Source organism: Cyrtonyx montezumae, unplaced genomic scaffold (genome assembly GCF_038088225.1).
Source record: "Cyrtonyx montezumae isolate F1298 unplaced genomic scaffold, pur_monq_1.0 scaffold_8, whole genome shotgun sequence".
Classification (NCBI taxonomy): domain Eukaryota; kingdom Metazoa; phylum Chordata; class Aves; order Galliformes; family Odontophoridae; genus Cyrtonyx; species Cyrtonyx montezumae.
Window position 1 is genome coordinate 36898148 of NW_027072089.1, and position 12418 is coordinate 36910565.

Here is a 12418-nt window from a genome sequence, read left to right on the forward strand (position 1 = left end):
CATTCAGTAGAATGGGGCATAATGTAAAAGCTCTTATAAGAGAGGAACCGGTCAGAACGAGGCCTAACCCTGCCCCACCCCTCCCTCCGCCAGAAGCAGCCGTTAGCCCATTCAACCAGCGGCCGTACGTGGGACGCGCGCGAACCCCGCACAGTTGGCCCTCGGCGGCCGCCGTCGCCAATCAGCTGAGCGGCATCACGTGACGGTGGGCGCTTTGCGGAGCGGCGCTGCCCGGCGTTTCTCCAGCGCTGAGCGTTGCTGCCCGCCTCTGCCTGGGGTAAGTGGGCGCTGCCCCGGCCGTGCCGGTTACCGGGCTGCTCCTGTGGGGCTCCCGGATGAGGCTTGCTGGGACACGGATTCTTTCGGGGGGCTGTGAGCGCCGCTCGGGGGGCGGCAGTGCCTTCTTGCTCTGCCCCTCGGCTCGCCCCGAGCTCGCTCGGGACAGCCCCGTCCTCTTTGAGGCCTGAGAAGTGGCTCCGTAGTGTTGGGACAGCTCTGGTGGTCGCTGAGGGGCACGGTGAACGTTGCCGTGTCTGTGGGTGTCTGATCACGGAGGCAGTTTCAAAGGGAAATCGACGTCATCTGTAACGCGAAGGTGCAGTGCCTGTTAAGGGTGGGGCAGAAGGTGCCGGTTTGCTCTTAGTAACCTCTATAACGGGAAACGAGAAGGGCCAGGGACAGGCCGGGTGGGAGGCCTGGTCCGGTTTGGGCTGTAACAAATTCCTGCTCCAGCCAGGCCCTGAGCCTCTGCAAACACACTTCTTGTTTTGGCATCAGAGTCAGCTGGAGATTAAATCATAAGGGAAGGAGAAAGCAGAAGTGGTGAAGGTCACTATCTTAGCCTACGTAAGATGGTTCTTACTTTATGTAGGGCATTTTATTTTTTCCCCGCAACTGTAATGTGCTTATATGCTATTTTTACTTAACTAGTCTAATAACTGCAAGTAGCCGAAGTAGATCAGGCCTAAAGTACAGCAGGGATGCTGGTTTGTGTGTGCAGTGAACTGTCAACCTTATCGTCAGTCCTGATTTGCAAGCAGCTTCTGTTATCTGTAGGGCTAATTGAGGGCTACTTGAGCTTTGTAGAAAGGTGGTTTCATTTGGTTGTTCAGGAATTAATGAGTCTAGAAGTAATTTAATAATGAGTGTATCCTAACAACCTTGTTAGTGTTCAGTGTATGGTATGCCCTTGTTTGCTTCAGGGAAGGCATTGTGTAGGTGCTGTGCAAAACTTTGGTTTCTTGAAAAGTGCTGAATAGGGTTTTAGGGAACGGGGCACTTGAAAACAGATTTTTATTTCATTACTTTTATTTTTTACTTGAAAGCATTGGACAGATAATCTGCTCTTTAGTATTGTAACAAAAGGTCTGAAATGTAACTTTTACTTCTAGGTGCATTCTAAATATCAAGATGGATATCCGAGGTGCTGTAGATGCTGCTGTCCCAACGAATATCATTGCTGCCAAAGCTGCTGAAGTTCGGGCAAACAAAGTAAACTGGCAGTCCTACCTACAGTAAGTAAAGTCTTTTCAAAAGTCGTTGATTGATTTATTACTGATGTGTTAGACTTCTTAGGATTTTGGGTTATGCTGAAACATGTTACAGTGCAGAACAGTCTGTCGTGGTGCCATTAGGAAAGTTGGAAAAAGTCCAGGAACACAATCAAGTAAATAAAAGGATAGTTGGAAGCAAATGCTTCATTCTGAAGAGAGCTGTTCTGCCATTTCAGAGAAGATCAGAATTTACTTTGGAAGCAACAGCAATGGAAGCTGAGAAGAATAAATAGGGCAAAAGAACAAGCTGAGTTAAACTGATTTGTGTGTGGGAATGAGGTAAAGAAATGGTATTTTGCTTGTTCAAAGGGTGAATTGATACCATCTCTTGAGTGTCAGGTACCGTAGCAAATTTCTTCAGTGTTAGTTACTTTGTAACTAAAGCAGCAGAAATCTTGGTTCCAGGGGTACAAACCCTGCTGCTAATGCTTTCTGATTATCACTGCATCACTTTACAAAAGGCTGACTATCACAGCCTGAGTATTACAGATTGCTGTGATACTTGTGTAAATATATGCTATACAATAAAAAAAAAGCCATTGCAAAACTGTACGTGTGCAACCTGAGAAATACTTTTGCAGTAGGAATAAGTCAGTAACACCTGACCTGAGCACTGTGCTGGGTTGCCCAGTATTTCCTGTTCTATTTGTGATTTTTTTTTCCTCTTTATATATCTGCATGGTAAACTGGATTAAGGAACTGATCCGGTGTGGAACCTTACTTATTCTGAGTTATTTTTCAGATGGTTTTATTCCTGGTTCAGCTTGTAGTGTGATATTACATTGACTATGCAGGCAAAAAAAGTAAGGTTGGTACTGTAACTTGAGAGTGGCAGCTATGAAACACTTGCTGACAAGTCTAAAAGGCTTTTGCTGTTACTGTCTGTTGACAGAAAATGTTCTCTGAGAAAGCCTGGCAACTGTTTTGTTCTGTTGGCTAATGAACAGCTTATTTGCAGGTGCTTGGGATGATATTGGGATTGGTTGTTTGCTGTTGATCTGCTGACTATGGGATAGTATTTTTCATGGACTGGTTTGTGTTATTAGGCTATTAAGATTGAGTTGTTGCTTTTGTCAGTCTGGGAGATGGTTCTGTGTGGCATGGATTTGCATTTTGAGTATATATAGTATTATTGCTTGGCAGTTTAATGTGGCCTACCATTTACAATTTGCCTTCATCCTTGGATCCTCTTTGTGTGCTTATGTATAAAGACTAGACAGTTTTGTTTATTTGTCAGCAATTTCCTGTATAACTTCTTTTGACCAGTAGGTAGAGCTGATGGTTCTTTTTCAGATCCTAAATGTAGAGTATGATTTTGTTTGCTATGGACTCCACAAAAGAAGAATGTGCTAATTATTTCCTTTCTGATAGATTTGGAGGGTAAAGTACTGCATCTGGCTGTCAGGCTGTGAGACAGCTCAGTGCTTGATGTCCTCTATAAGTCAATGAGGTTGTGTTTTGTTTATTATTGCTCTTAAATATAAATATAATCTTTGTACTTTATATTTACTGATAACAGCCTGGCTGGCTGACTCGGGTAGCCTCAAGGATGAACATGAGTGATGCTAGAGGGACTGAAGAGCATTGTGAGGATAACTGTAGTTCTTTGCCCGAGGAGTTTCCTCAACATTAGTTATTGAAAACGTTAGATAAAGCTTTGGGACTTCTAAAGAGGAAACGATTATTTCTGGTATTGAACATATCCCTTTAACTTCAGCCAGGTTTAGGCATGACAATGACTTTGAGACTGACTGGTGCATTAAGGCATTCTTTGAAAGCTCAGATATTGCAGCTGTATCAGCCAGTATTTCTAGAATGAAGCATGCTTTGACTGGAAACTGCTAGCTTCTGATGGCCTGTTAGAAGCAGGTCAGAGTGGTTTGTTCCTTCCTGTGGAGTAGAAGGAAGCTGGTGTGCTGATGGTTTTCAAGGACACTTTTCTTTGTTCACTTCTGAGCTGCTGTTCTGATGGTCTGTGGAGTTAATGGTTTAAGCATCTGTGTAAATGGTATGCTTTTCTGAAGTTAACACATCAACTTCAGCATGACCTGATTTGTGTTCTGTGTAGTGTGGGTAGCATTTATGTAGCTGGAAGTAAAGAAATTCACAGTATATATATTTTTAAACAATTTGGCTGTGACAGTTCCATTAAAGGCACTTTAAAGGCTGCACCAGTCACAATAGCAACGAAGTCAGGGTCATGAAGGAAAGGCTTCTGCAGTTCTTTTCTGCAGTGCAGAAAGTTCCTCGGTGCAGAAGTGAAATGTCTTGCTAACAGTTAGGCTGCAGTTGTCTGACTGCTTTTTAGAGTCAACTCGAGCTGAAGATTAACCAGCATATTGTTCATTTCATCTGAAGGTTATAACTGAAAACTAAATGTCAAACTATACTAACATAGCTGCTGACTTTTGATGTTTTCTGTGCATGCTATCATCACATGTAATATTTAGGTATTATGACCAAACATACTATGTTTAGCACTGCTGACTCTTCCAAATAGGCTGTGGATTTTTTTTTATTTATTAGTGAAACTTAGAAAACCAAGCTAGAATTCAATACACATCAAAAATCTTTAGGAGAAGAAATAAATCTCACAACAGCAGAAGATGAATTGTGTTAATATAGTTACCTTTTAGAAACTAAATGCATTTGAGGGCCATTAGTTCTGTGCCTTTTGATTTTGAAACTTTGAGTAGGTTAAAGATGTTGATGCTGTTGTTTGATTGAAAATACAGTACGCCATTGCTATATACTGTGTGGTTGCTTTCAGCATTTGCCTCCGGACATCACTGTCTTCATAGGGTACCTTGTCTTGAAGGAAATGCAGTTTTGTGTGTTAAAGGTAGAAAATGATTTCTCAGAGAAGGGAACTCTTTGGAAATTGCATCTTGCACTGTAGGTTTTCTGTCTCTATAGTAGTTGTCCAACAATTGTATCTTTTTGGTGCATGTAAATTAATGTAGATAAACAGATGGGAGATCATGCCTTGACATTGTGGTAGGTAGTTCTAAAAATGAGCCACACATTTGTAGCAGAGATACAAGAGTCCAGCGTCATGCAAAGAAAAAAGGAAGAAAAGCTGCTGGAGAAGATGTATAATTATTAGGGGAAAAAAATAAAAAAGGAATCATAAGTTTGTGAATCATCTTGACAGACCAAGAGGTTTTAAAAGCCGTGTGGTCTCATCGTGCTTTTCTCTTTTGCATATCACCATATCTATTTGCCCCAACCTTGCAGTCTAATGGAAGATGAAAGCAAAAATTTGAAAGCTTTCTTCCTTGAAGTTTGGCAGACCTTTTCTAACAGCCTGCCTGTTAGCAACACTTCTTGGGCTAAGGCTTTTTCAATCATTAAAGCTGAAAATGAAGGATTCACCTTGAGTTATCTTTGAAGCGCTTCCTAAGTGGCACTATTCTTACAAACAAATAGCTCATCTGGTTACCTTAGATCACTATTATCTAGGTGTCCCTCCCTTGGTGGGCATTGATTGAGAAGTTAGTTGCTGCTAGTTTGTGGTAGTTATGGCCCATATTTGTGGCAAAGGGTTGGTCCTTTTTCAACTACTCAAACTATTTGTAATAGGAGAGAAAAGAGACAATCTAAAAGGCAGAACGTTCGTCACTGCAATTATTTTTTTCTCTATAATTACTTCAGTTTTAGAAGAAACTACTGTGGGTCTTCCATCTAGTAAGCCTTAATTGCCTTTGCTCTGTGCAAATTAGTATTTTCCTTAAAAAGGCAACAAAATACAAGAATAGCAGGTGACGTACTGAGCTGCTTACGTTCTTTGCTTGAAAATTAAAATGCTAGTCTTTGTAATGAGGCTATCCTCATTAAAGGAAAAGTAAAATTGAGAGCATGGCATAGGTCTGATTTATATTTTTGTAGTACATAAATTCAGGTGAAACAAAAAAATGTGAAAATTTTCTGTGAGTTTACCAAGAGTTTAATGGAACATTTGTTTGAGGAACATCTGGAAAACAACCTGGAATATGGAAAAGATGAATTAAGAGAATCCGTGCTGTGTGGCTTTGGAAAATGGAAGAGGCAGCTGAGTCAGTGGAAATGTGAAGAGTTGAATCTTGGAAATACTGGAACAGAGCAATGTCTAATACTTACATTCCCTCTGATTTTTATATCGATGATGGTGATGTGCACAATTTTCTTCTTTCCTGAATCAGCCTTGGTATTAACTACTAAAGCTAGTCACCTACTAGTCCTTGATTAAAAAAAAAAAATAAATAAAATAAAAATCAAGTACCTGAAGAGCGCCAATCTGTGTTGTTCTGTTTGGTGTGATGGTAAGTTTTGCATTGTAACAAACAAATAAAAAAAAGCAGTGTTCTGCCAAGTTTAGCTGAGTCAATGGTTTTCTTAGATAGTTTTGATGATGGCACTTACCCCTTGAATACTGACTTATTTCAAGTTATTTCTTTTGGTTAAAGAAAAGATCAGACAGGTCAGTTAGTCTATAATAGCCCCAGAGCAGTTTTCTATCTCAAGCCCTCTTGCTATGCGTTTGGATAAACTTGATTGCAGGTCAACTTTTAAATTGCCATGAAAAGCTGAAATGCCTTGATTCCTACTATATTTTTTACATTTTTATAAATTAAATTCTCTCTGCTTCTTAAAATTCTCTTTAGTGCTTTTGGCCAATTTAAAATAGCAATTCCATTCATTTTCAGCACTTATTTCAGCTTTGATTACTCTTATTTGTATTTTGTATTATAGTTTTGGTGTAATGTGTATTTCAGTTCCTTTCACAATTTTCAGTGGCCATTGCATTCAGCCTCTGAAAACTTAAAAATGATTGAGAGAATGCTGTTGAACAGAGACAATGCACAGGGAAGGATTTGTAGAGACTGTTCAGTGTATGTGATACTAGTTGCAGAAAGGACATCTTTATTTTCTGCTGTAGAATGTAGGATTGGTAAAGTGGTGCTGTTGAGGTACCAAGTTGAAAGGAGGATGTTTTGAAATAATCAGCTTATATGTTACATATGGTTCTGTGTTTTGCTTTTCAGAGGGCAGATGATCTCGGGTGAAGACTGTGAATTTATTCAAAGATTTGAACAGAAAAGAAATCCAGAAGAGAAACAGGAGTTGTTGCAAACAGAAGGGAATCAAGTAACTTTCTTTTATTTTAATAATTTTAAGGTTGACAATACAGTTGAGATGTTATGGAAGAAGTATAATATCAGTATGCAAAGACGTCTTTTTTTTCTGCTAGATATATGCTTAGCATTCATTTACTCACCTGGTGTGTTATTAATTGTTATCTGACTTTGAAGGACTATGTGAGATGAGCTAGCATAAGTCTTTCATTATTCCAGTTTACGTAGCTGTGTTTACTCATACTTGACTCCCTTTTCTTTTGAGCTCTTTTTGTCTTACAGTTTATTGGTGGGAGCTACTACCAGTGACACTTTAGCTTATTTAGCTGAGCAGTTATAATGTCATTCCAGCAATAGATCCCACTGACCACTATGGTGAATTAAGTTATTTAAACACAGGTGTCTAGTGTCATTTTTGGCAATGTAAGATGAGAGAACTGTGTTCAACAGAGATAATGTAAGACTGATAAGTGACCCTTGCTATTTGCCTTGATACCCAATGCCAGGCAAGGTATCCTAAGATCCTTTAATGATATTTTAAGCAGAATGTCAGCCTTAAAGTCAGAGATTCTAGCAAACATTGAGAAGACTGGGGCAGGCAGGAGAGAGGGTGAAAACTGGGGGATGCACTGAAGACTTACAGCTTTCTGGTTCCTTTTTCTACCTTAATTTTAGACTACTGTGTGTTTTGTTTTGTTTTTTTTTTCTCAAGTTGTGTTTGAGAATTATGTAATAGGCAATAATTTGAACGGTGACAAAAAACATATGTAGTGGATGTCATATGCCATGCTTATTATAGTGCAGCAGTTCAGAGCTCTGTGTTCCATGTGACTGAAAATTTTCTTGTAATATATTGCCAAATGGTATCTTTAGCCCAATTAAGATATTGGGATGCTCAGTGCCAATGTAAGACTTCACAGGATCTCATTAATTCACAATTTTACTTTATCAAAAGGAATGATGATGATTACTAATATTATTGTCTCTTATTTTCTAGTGTGCTAAAACATTTATAAACTTGATGACTCATATCTCCAAGGAACAGACAGTTCAGTACATTCTGACTATGGTTGATGATATGCTACAAGTAGGTCAATAACCTGTCTTATTTTTAAGTCTTTAAATGAAAGTCTTTAAATGAAACTGCTTACTGAAGTCTCCTTGAAGCCTATACAGGTTCCATATTCTATGAAACTTGCAGATTTTGTCTCCAGAAAGGTGTTAGATGTCAAAGCTAAAGTTGCATAGGCAATTTAGTCTTGTATGTATGTGTTCATATTATAAAAATAAATATGCATGTGTGTTTATCTGCCAGTTCTTAACTCTGTTTCTTGCAAAACTTGGGTATTTGGGAATGATTGGTGACCTCACCCATTTCCCAGTATGTAGATAAGATATGACTACTAACATGAAGTTGTTGAAGCTTTTCCTATGAAGGTATCATTTTGGCCACCCTTCGTAAGAAGACATAGTTCTTGCAGCTTTGGGTTTCCAGCATATGTTATACACTTTAGGACAGTATGTTCTGAAATTCTGCATGATTAGAACTGGAGTGTTATTTTTTGACTGAGAGCATGTTAAAGTTGTTGTGCTTTCTTCCTTTCAATTCTGTCTCCCTCATAGCTGTTGTGAAACAAACTCATTTGATCATTTTAGTTGGACTTCATGTAGCACAAGTGTGAGGGCTAAGTGATTTGATTTGATTAACTCATTCTTCATTAAACTAGTCGTCATGGAGCTGAGGCCATTCTCTAAGACACTATTCCTTATCAATATAATGAGGAGCATGAATATTTGTCTTATGTTGAATGTTTTTATAGGCATCTTGTTTTTTTCTGCTCTCTTAATTTCTACAGGAGAATCATCAGCGTGTTTGTATCTTCTTTGATTATGCAAAACGTGGTAAAAACACTGCATGGTCCTACTTTCTGCCGATGCTGAATCGACAGGATCTTTTCACTGTTCATATGGTAAGCTTTCAATAAATCCATCTTGGTAGATGCTACAGAAAAATGCTGTTTTAGAGTTTATCTTGGAGATTTTGGTGTCTGAAACTTAATCGAGTGCTTGGACTGCTAAGTTTTTCTCTTGCAGTCTGGTTGTGTCTTAGTATAAGCTGCACTTGACTACTTTTTAGAAGGAAAAGCTGTATTGTTGATGCTGATTACAATGGTTTGTAAACATACTGGTGAAGAAACAGTGTTTACTGTTGTGGTTGGCAAAAAGACCCCTACTCAGTTGCTTGTCTGGCCTTGCCCAGTGAGATGAGTAGGTATTGGAAGGGTGAAAGTGAGGAAAAAATGGTATTTGCCATAATGAGAGTTCAGTAGATGAAAGTGGAGGTAGGAGGGGAGACAGAACAACAACAGAACAACATGAAACAATGAATTATGGATTCAAGGATCTCAGAAGCATGGCAAACTAGAGATCTAGTGTCTCATGTTTCAGAATGGAAAAGTTTTCAAATATTCAGAAATGGATTTGCCATATTTCAACTCAGAGATTGTTGTACTCTCACTTGTCCTCCTTCCAGCAGGCAGTGGTAGTGCTGCATATATCTGTATGCAGTACAGTGCAAAGGTGCATGAAATGGACTTACCACTGCATCGTGGAGCTGCAGACAGGCAAACTGACCCTTGCCTCAGTAACTTCTTATTTAGACTGCTTCTTTATATATAATATTCTTTGATCACAGTCATCTTTGAAATAGGCTCAAATATTTCTGCAGTGTGGAGTTAGCAGCCTTTCCAAATTATTTCAAACTATAGGAATATGGTCTTCTGGTTTGTCGTATGCGTTCTTGCACCACAGACTTTGTGAATGAAAACTCTGAGCTTGGCAACATTTTTGCCTCAGCTTCCTTATTAATTTTCACGTTTCCTTTTTTTTCCTGCTCTTATTTTCTGGGCTGGAGTTTTCTTCCACCTTGGAAATTACTTCAGTTTAAGGAGAAAAAGAAAACCACAACAACTTGAATAGCTTGCAAGCATTAAGTGATTATGGCATATGCCTGTACAGAAGTAAGCACACTTGTGTATCTTTTAGATCATTAAGTGTCATAGGGCTGATTCATTTCTGAGTGTAGTAGTATCCTACAATGTTAGCCTGTTGAGAGACCCATTCTTCTTTGTAGCTTTTTGCGAGCTTTATAGCTATAGCTATCTGATAACATTCTGAAAATATACCTCTTACTAGGGAGTAGATGCAAAATAAAGCAGAGGAACCCAAGTTACTTGGAATAGATATCCTCTTATGTAGGAAACAGGTAGATTTCTCTAGGGGGTCATCTTCTGTTTAATTTTGATTTCCAGATGTCCTCTAACACTAAATCCTGAAACTGTTGTTTGAAAATCATTTTACTGTGCTCTCTTTTAGGCAGCAAGAATTATTGCCAAACTGGCTGCTTGGGGAAGAGAACTTATGGAAGGCAGTGACTTGAATTACTATTTCAACTGGATTAAAACTCAGCTCAGTTCACAGGTAAAAGCCTACTTCTGCTTAAATGTTAGAATGACTTTGGAAAGAACAGGTCTTGAAATTTAAATTTAAAATCTTGAATTAAAAATTATAATTTTTTTTTCTTTTTCTGTTGGTTAATGCTTATTCTCTTCTGGACGCTAAGAAGAAAGCATGAGATTTTTTTTTTCTCTTGGTATTGTTTTGCTTCTCATAGCTTGTTACTAGGAAGAAAAATCCCATGGCAGCAGGAAGTGAACGTGGAAATGTTTTTCAGTTTACTAAATCTTTTTAATTTTTTATTTTCTCCTTTGAAACTAAATACATTTTTATTTATTTGGACAGTATTTGTGTGGCATTGACTTAATGTGCATTGCTTACTGCTGGTTTATCCTTCAGATATGAATCTTTCTCTTTTGAATTCATTTCTTGAGATTTACCCAGTTCTTCACTAGTCCTTATCCAGTCCTTATCAAAACCTAGTGATTTGTCATTCTCTACGGTAGTTTTGTAGCAGAAGTGAATTGCAGAGAACAGGAAAACATAATTCAGTATATTTATTGTATATTTTTCAAATTGTAGGTTGGTTAAGAGTTCTATTTTTTATCTGGGAGAATCTTAAAATTGGAATTTCTTCTAGAAAGATTCAAGGGAGCAGCATTTAAATTTCAGAATAAAGATTGGCTAAAGTATTGAGTAAATCCACACTTAAACTAAAAAAAGTCATGATGGGGAGTTTGTGAAATGGCTGTGTGATATTATCATAATATATTGAGCAGGAAAAGTATCTAATAGTCTTAGCTTTTTACAACTAGAAGGATGGGAGAATCAAAACAGTGTTGGAAATAACCCTTCTGTAAGAATGAAGGATGGCTCTTATTTTCACCTTCTGTATCTTTTTTGCTAGAAGCTACGTGGTTCTGTGGAAGCAGGAGCAGTTTCCACAAGTGATGTGAGTATTTCTTTAAAATTTATTTGGTATTTTAGGTGAATGATATCCACACCTCAGGTGAAGGTGCAGAAATGTTCTGGTGTCAACAGCAGAGAATGGAATTGGAACTGTATTACAGAGTGCCAGGTGATGGCGCCAAGGAATAAAAGTATTTTTGAAAACATTGTTTTCACAGAAAATACTGGCAGTGGAAGTGTATATTTTACAAGTTGGACTGGGTTGTTAAAAGCTGGGGATGTATCTAGCCTCCTCATTGTTATGACTTGAAAAAGGGATGGGCAATTAACTTAACATTTGCACAGTGCTGTTTAGCACTGAACTGTCTCACTAGTAGAAGACAAAGTATGAAGCTTATGACTCTTATAATGTGTAGAAGTTGAAAAGGCATATCAGATATTATAGCAAACATCGTCCCTCGAATCTCTGTAGCATGAAATTACAAAGGGTGCTTTTGTAGCTATAATGCTGTTCATATTTGAGTAGCCTGAATTCAGGGGAGAGTAGATTATCATTTTCTCATCAGTATTCATTTATACTGAATTGCACGTAGCTATAATGTGTGTTGTGCTTAGAGATAAACTTTGGCAGTATAACAAATGCAAGGGATCGTAACACTTGATTTTTGACTTTGTTGCAACAGAGAGAGTTTATTATGGCTCTTGAATGTGGAGTAGAATTCAGTGTGGTCTTTTTTCCTTCTTGCAACATGAAAGTGTTCATAGTCTTTCAGAAGACTTAAATATGAACCTAAAATTTGTTTCTTTTCTAAGAGTAGTTATAGCTTTGAAGTGTTAGCCTCCTGTGGAGAAAAACCTTTTAAATTACTACCTGTCCAGAATTTAAAATTGTAAAGATGAAAGACTGTTACAAATCACTGTGGATGGGGTGTGAGGGGGGTGGAATTACAGCCTGAGCATGGAAGTTGAAGTATTTCAGTGTTTATGTGTAGTTCCATGTCCCATAGTGCTAGACTTTGTTAGGTTCTGTCATATGGCTGTATGGCATGCAATACCATTCATTATAGAGCTGTTAGCTATTCCCTTGGCTTAAAATCTGTATTGGTTGTACTCTAGAGCTGAACAGATGTACCACTGTAAGGTCTCAAAGCAGCAGAACCCTAGGTTGATTAAGTTGGGCAAGTCTGCTGTTGAATTCATTGCAGTGTTTCTTAATTCAGATACAGTTTGTACAAGATTTTCAAGCAGGTCCTAATTTATTTAAAAGTAAATTAGGGATGCAGTTGTAACATTTTAGGTGGGGAATGGTGTACGGGATTCATTATGAAATTCCAATTATAATAGTGTTAGAATGCTTTTTGGATAAGCACTTTAAGAAGTTTGCTA

The 12418-nt window shown here is 38.2% G+C and overlaps 1 protein-coding gene across 2 annotated transcripts in view; it reads left to right on the forward strand.

Annotated features, from left to right (window-relative positions):
- The window catches only part of ATP6V1H (ATPase H+ transporting V1 subunit H), a 202612-nt gene that overhangs the window by 169327 nt on the left and 20867 nt on the right, over window positions 1-12418 (forward strand). The window contains exons 1-7 of one of the 2 annotated variants that reach the window (XM_065753284.1): window positions 212-277; window positions 1392-1514; window positions 6578-6680; window positions 7665-7754; window positions 8524-8637; window positions 10043-10147; window positions 11031-11075. In XM_065753284.1, the coding sequence (XP_065609356.1) occupies window positions 1411-1514; window positions 6578-6680; window positions 7665-7754; window positions 8524-8637; window positions 10043-10147; window positions 11031-11075 (561 nt within the window). In that variant the 5' untranslated portion in view covers window positions 212-277; window positions 1392-1410. Of the gene's footprint in view, window positions 1-211; window positions 278-1391; window positions 1515-6577; window positions 6681-7664; window positions 7755-8523; window positions 8638-10042; window positions 10148-11030; window positions 11076-12418 lie in introns of those variants that run through there. The other variant, XM_065753285.1, reaches the window with a different exon arrangement.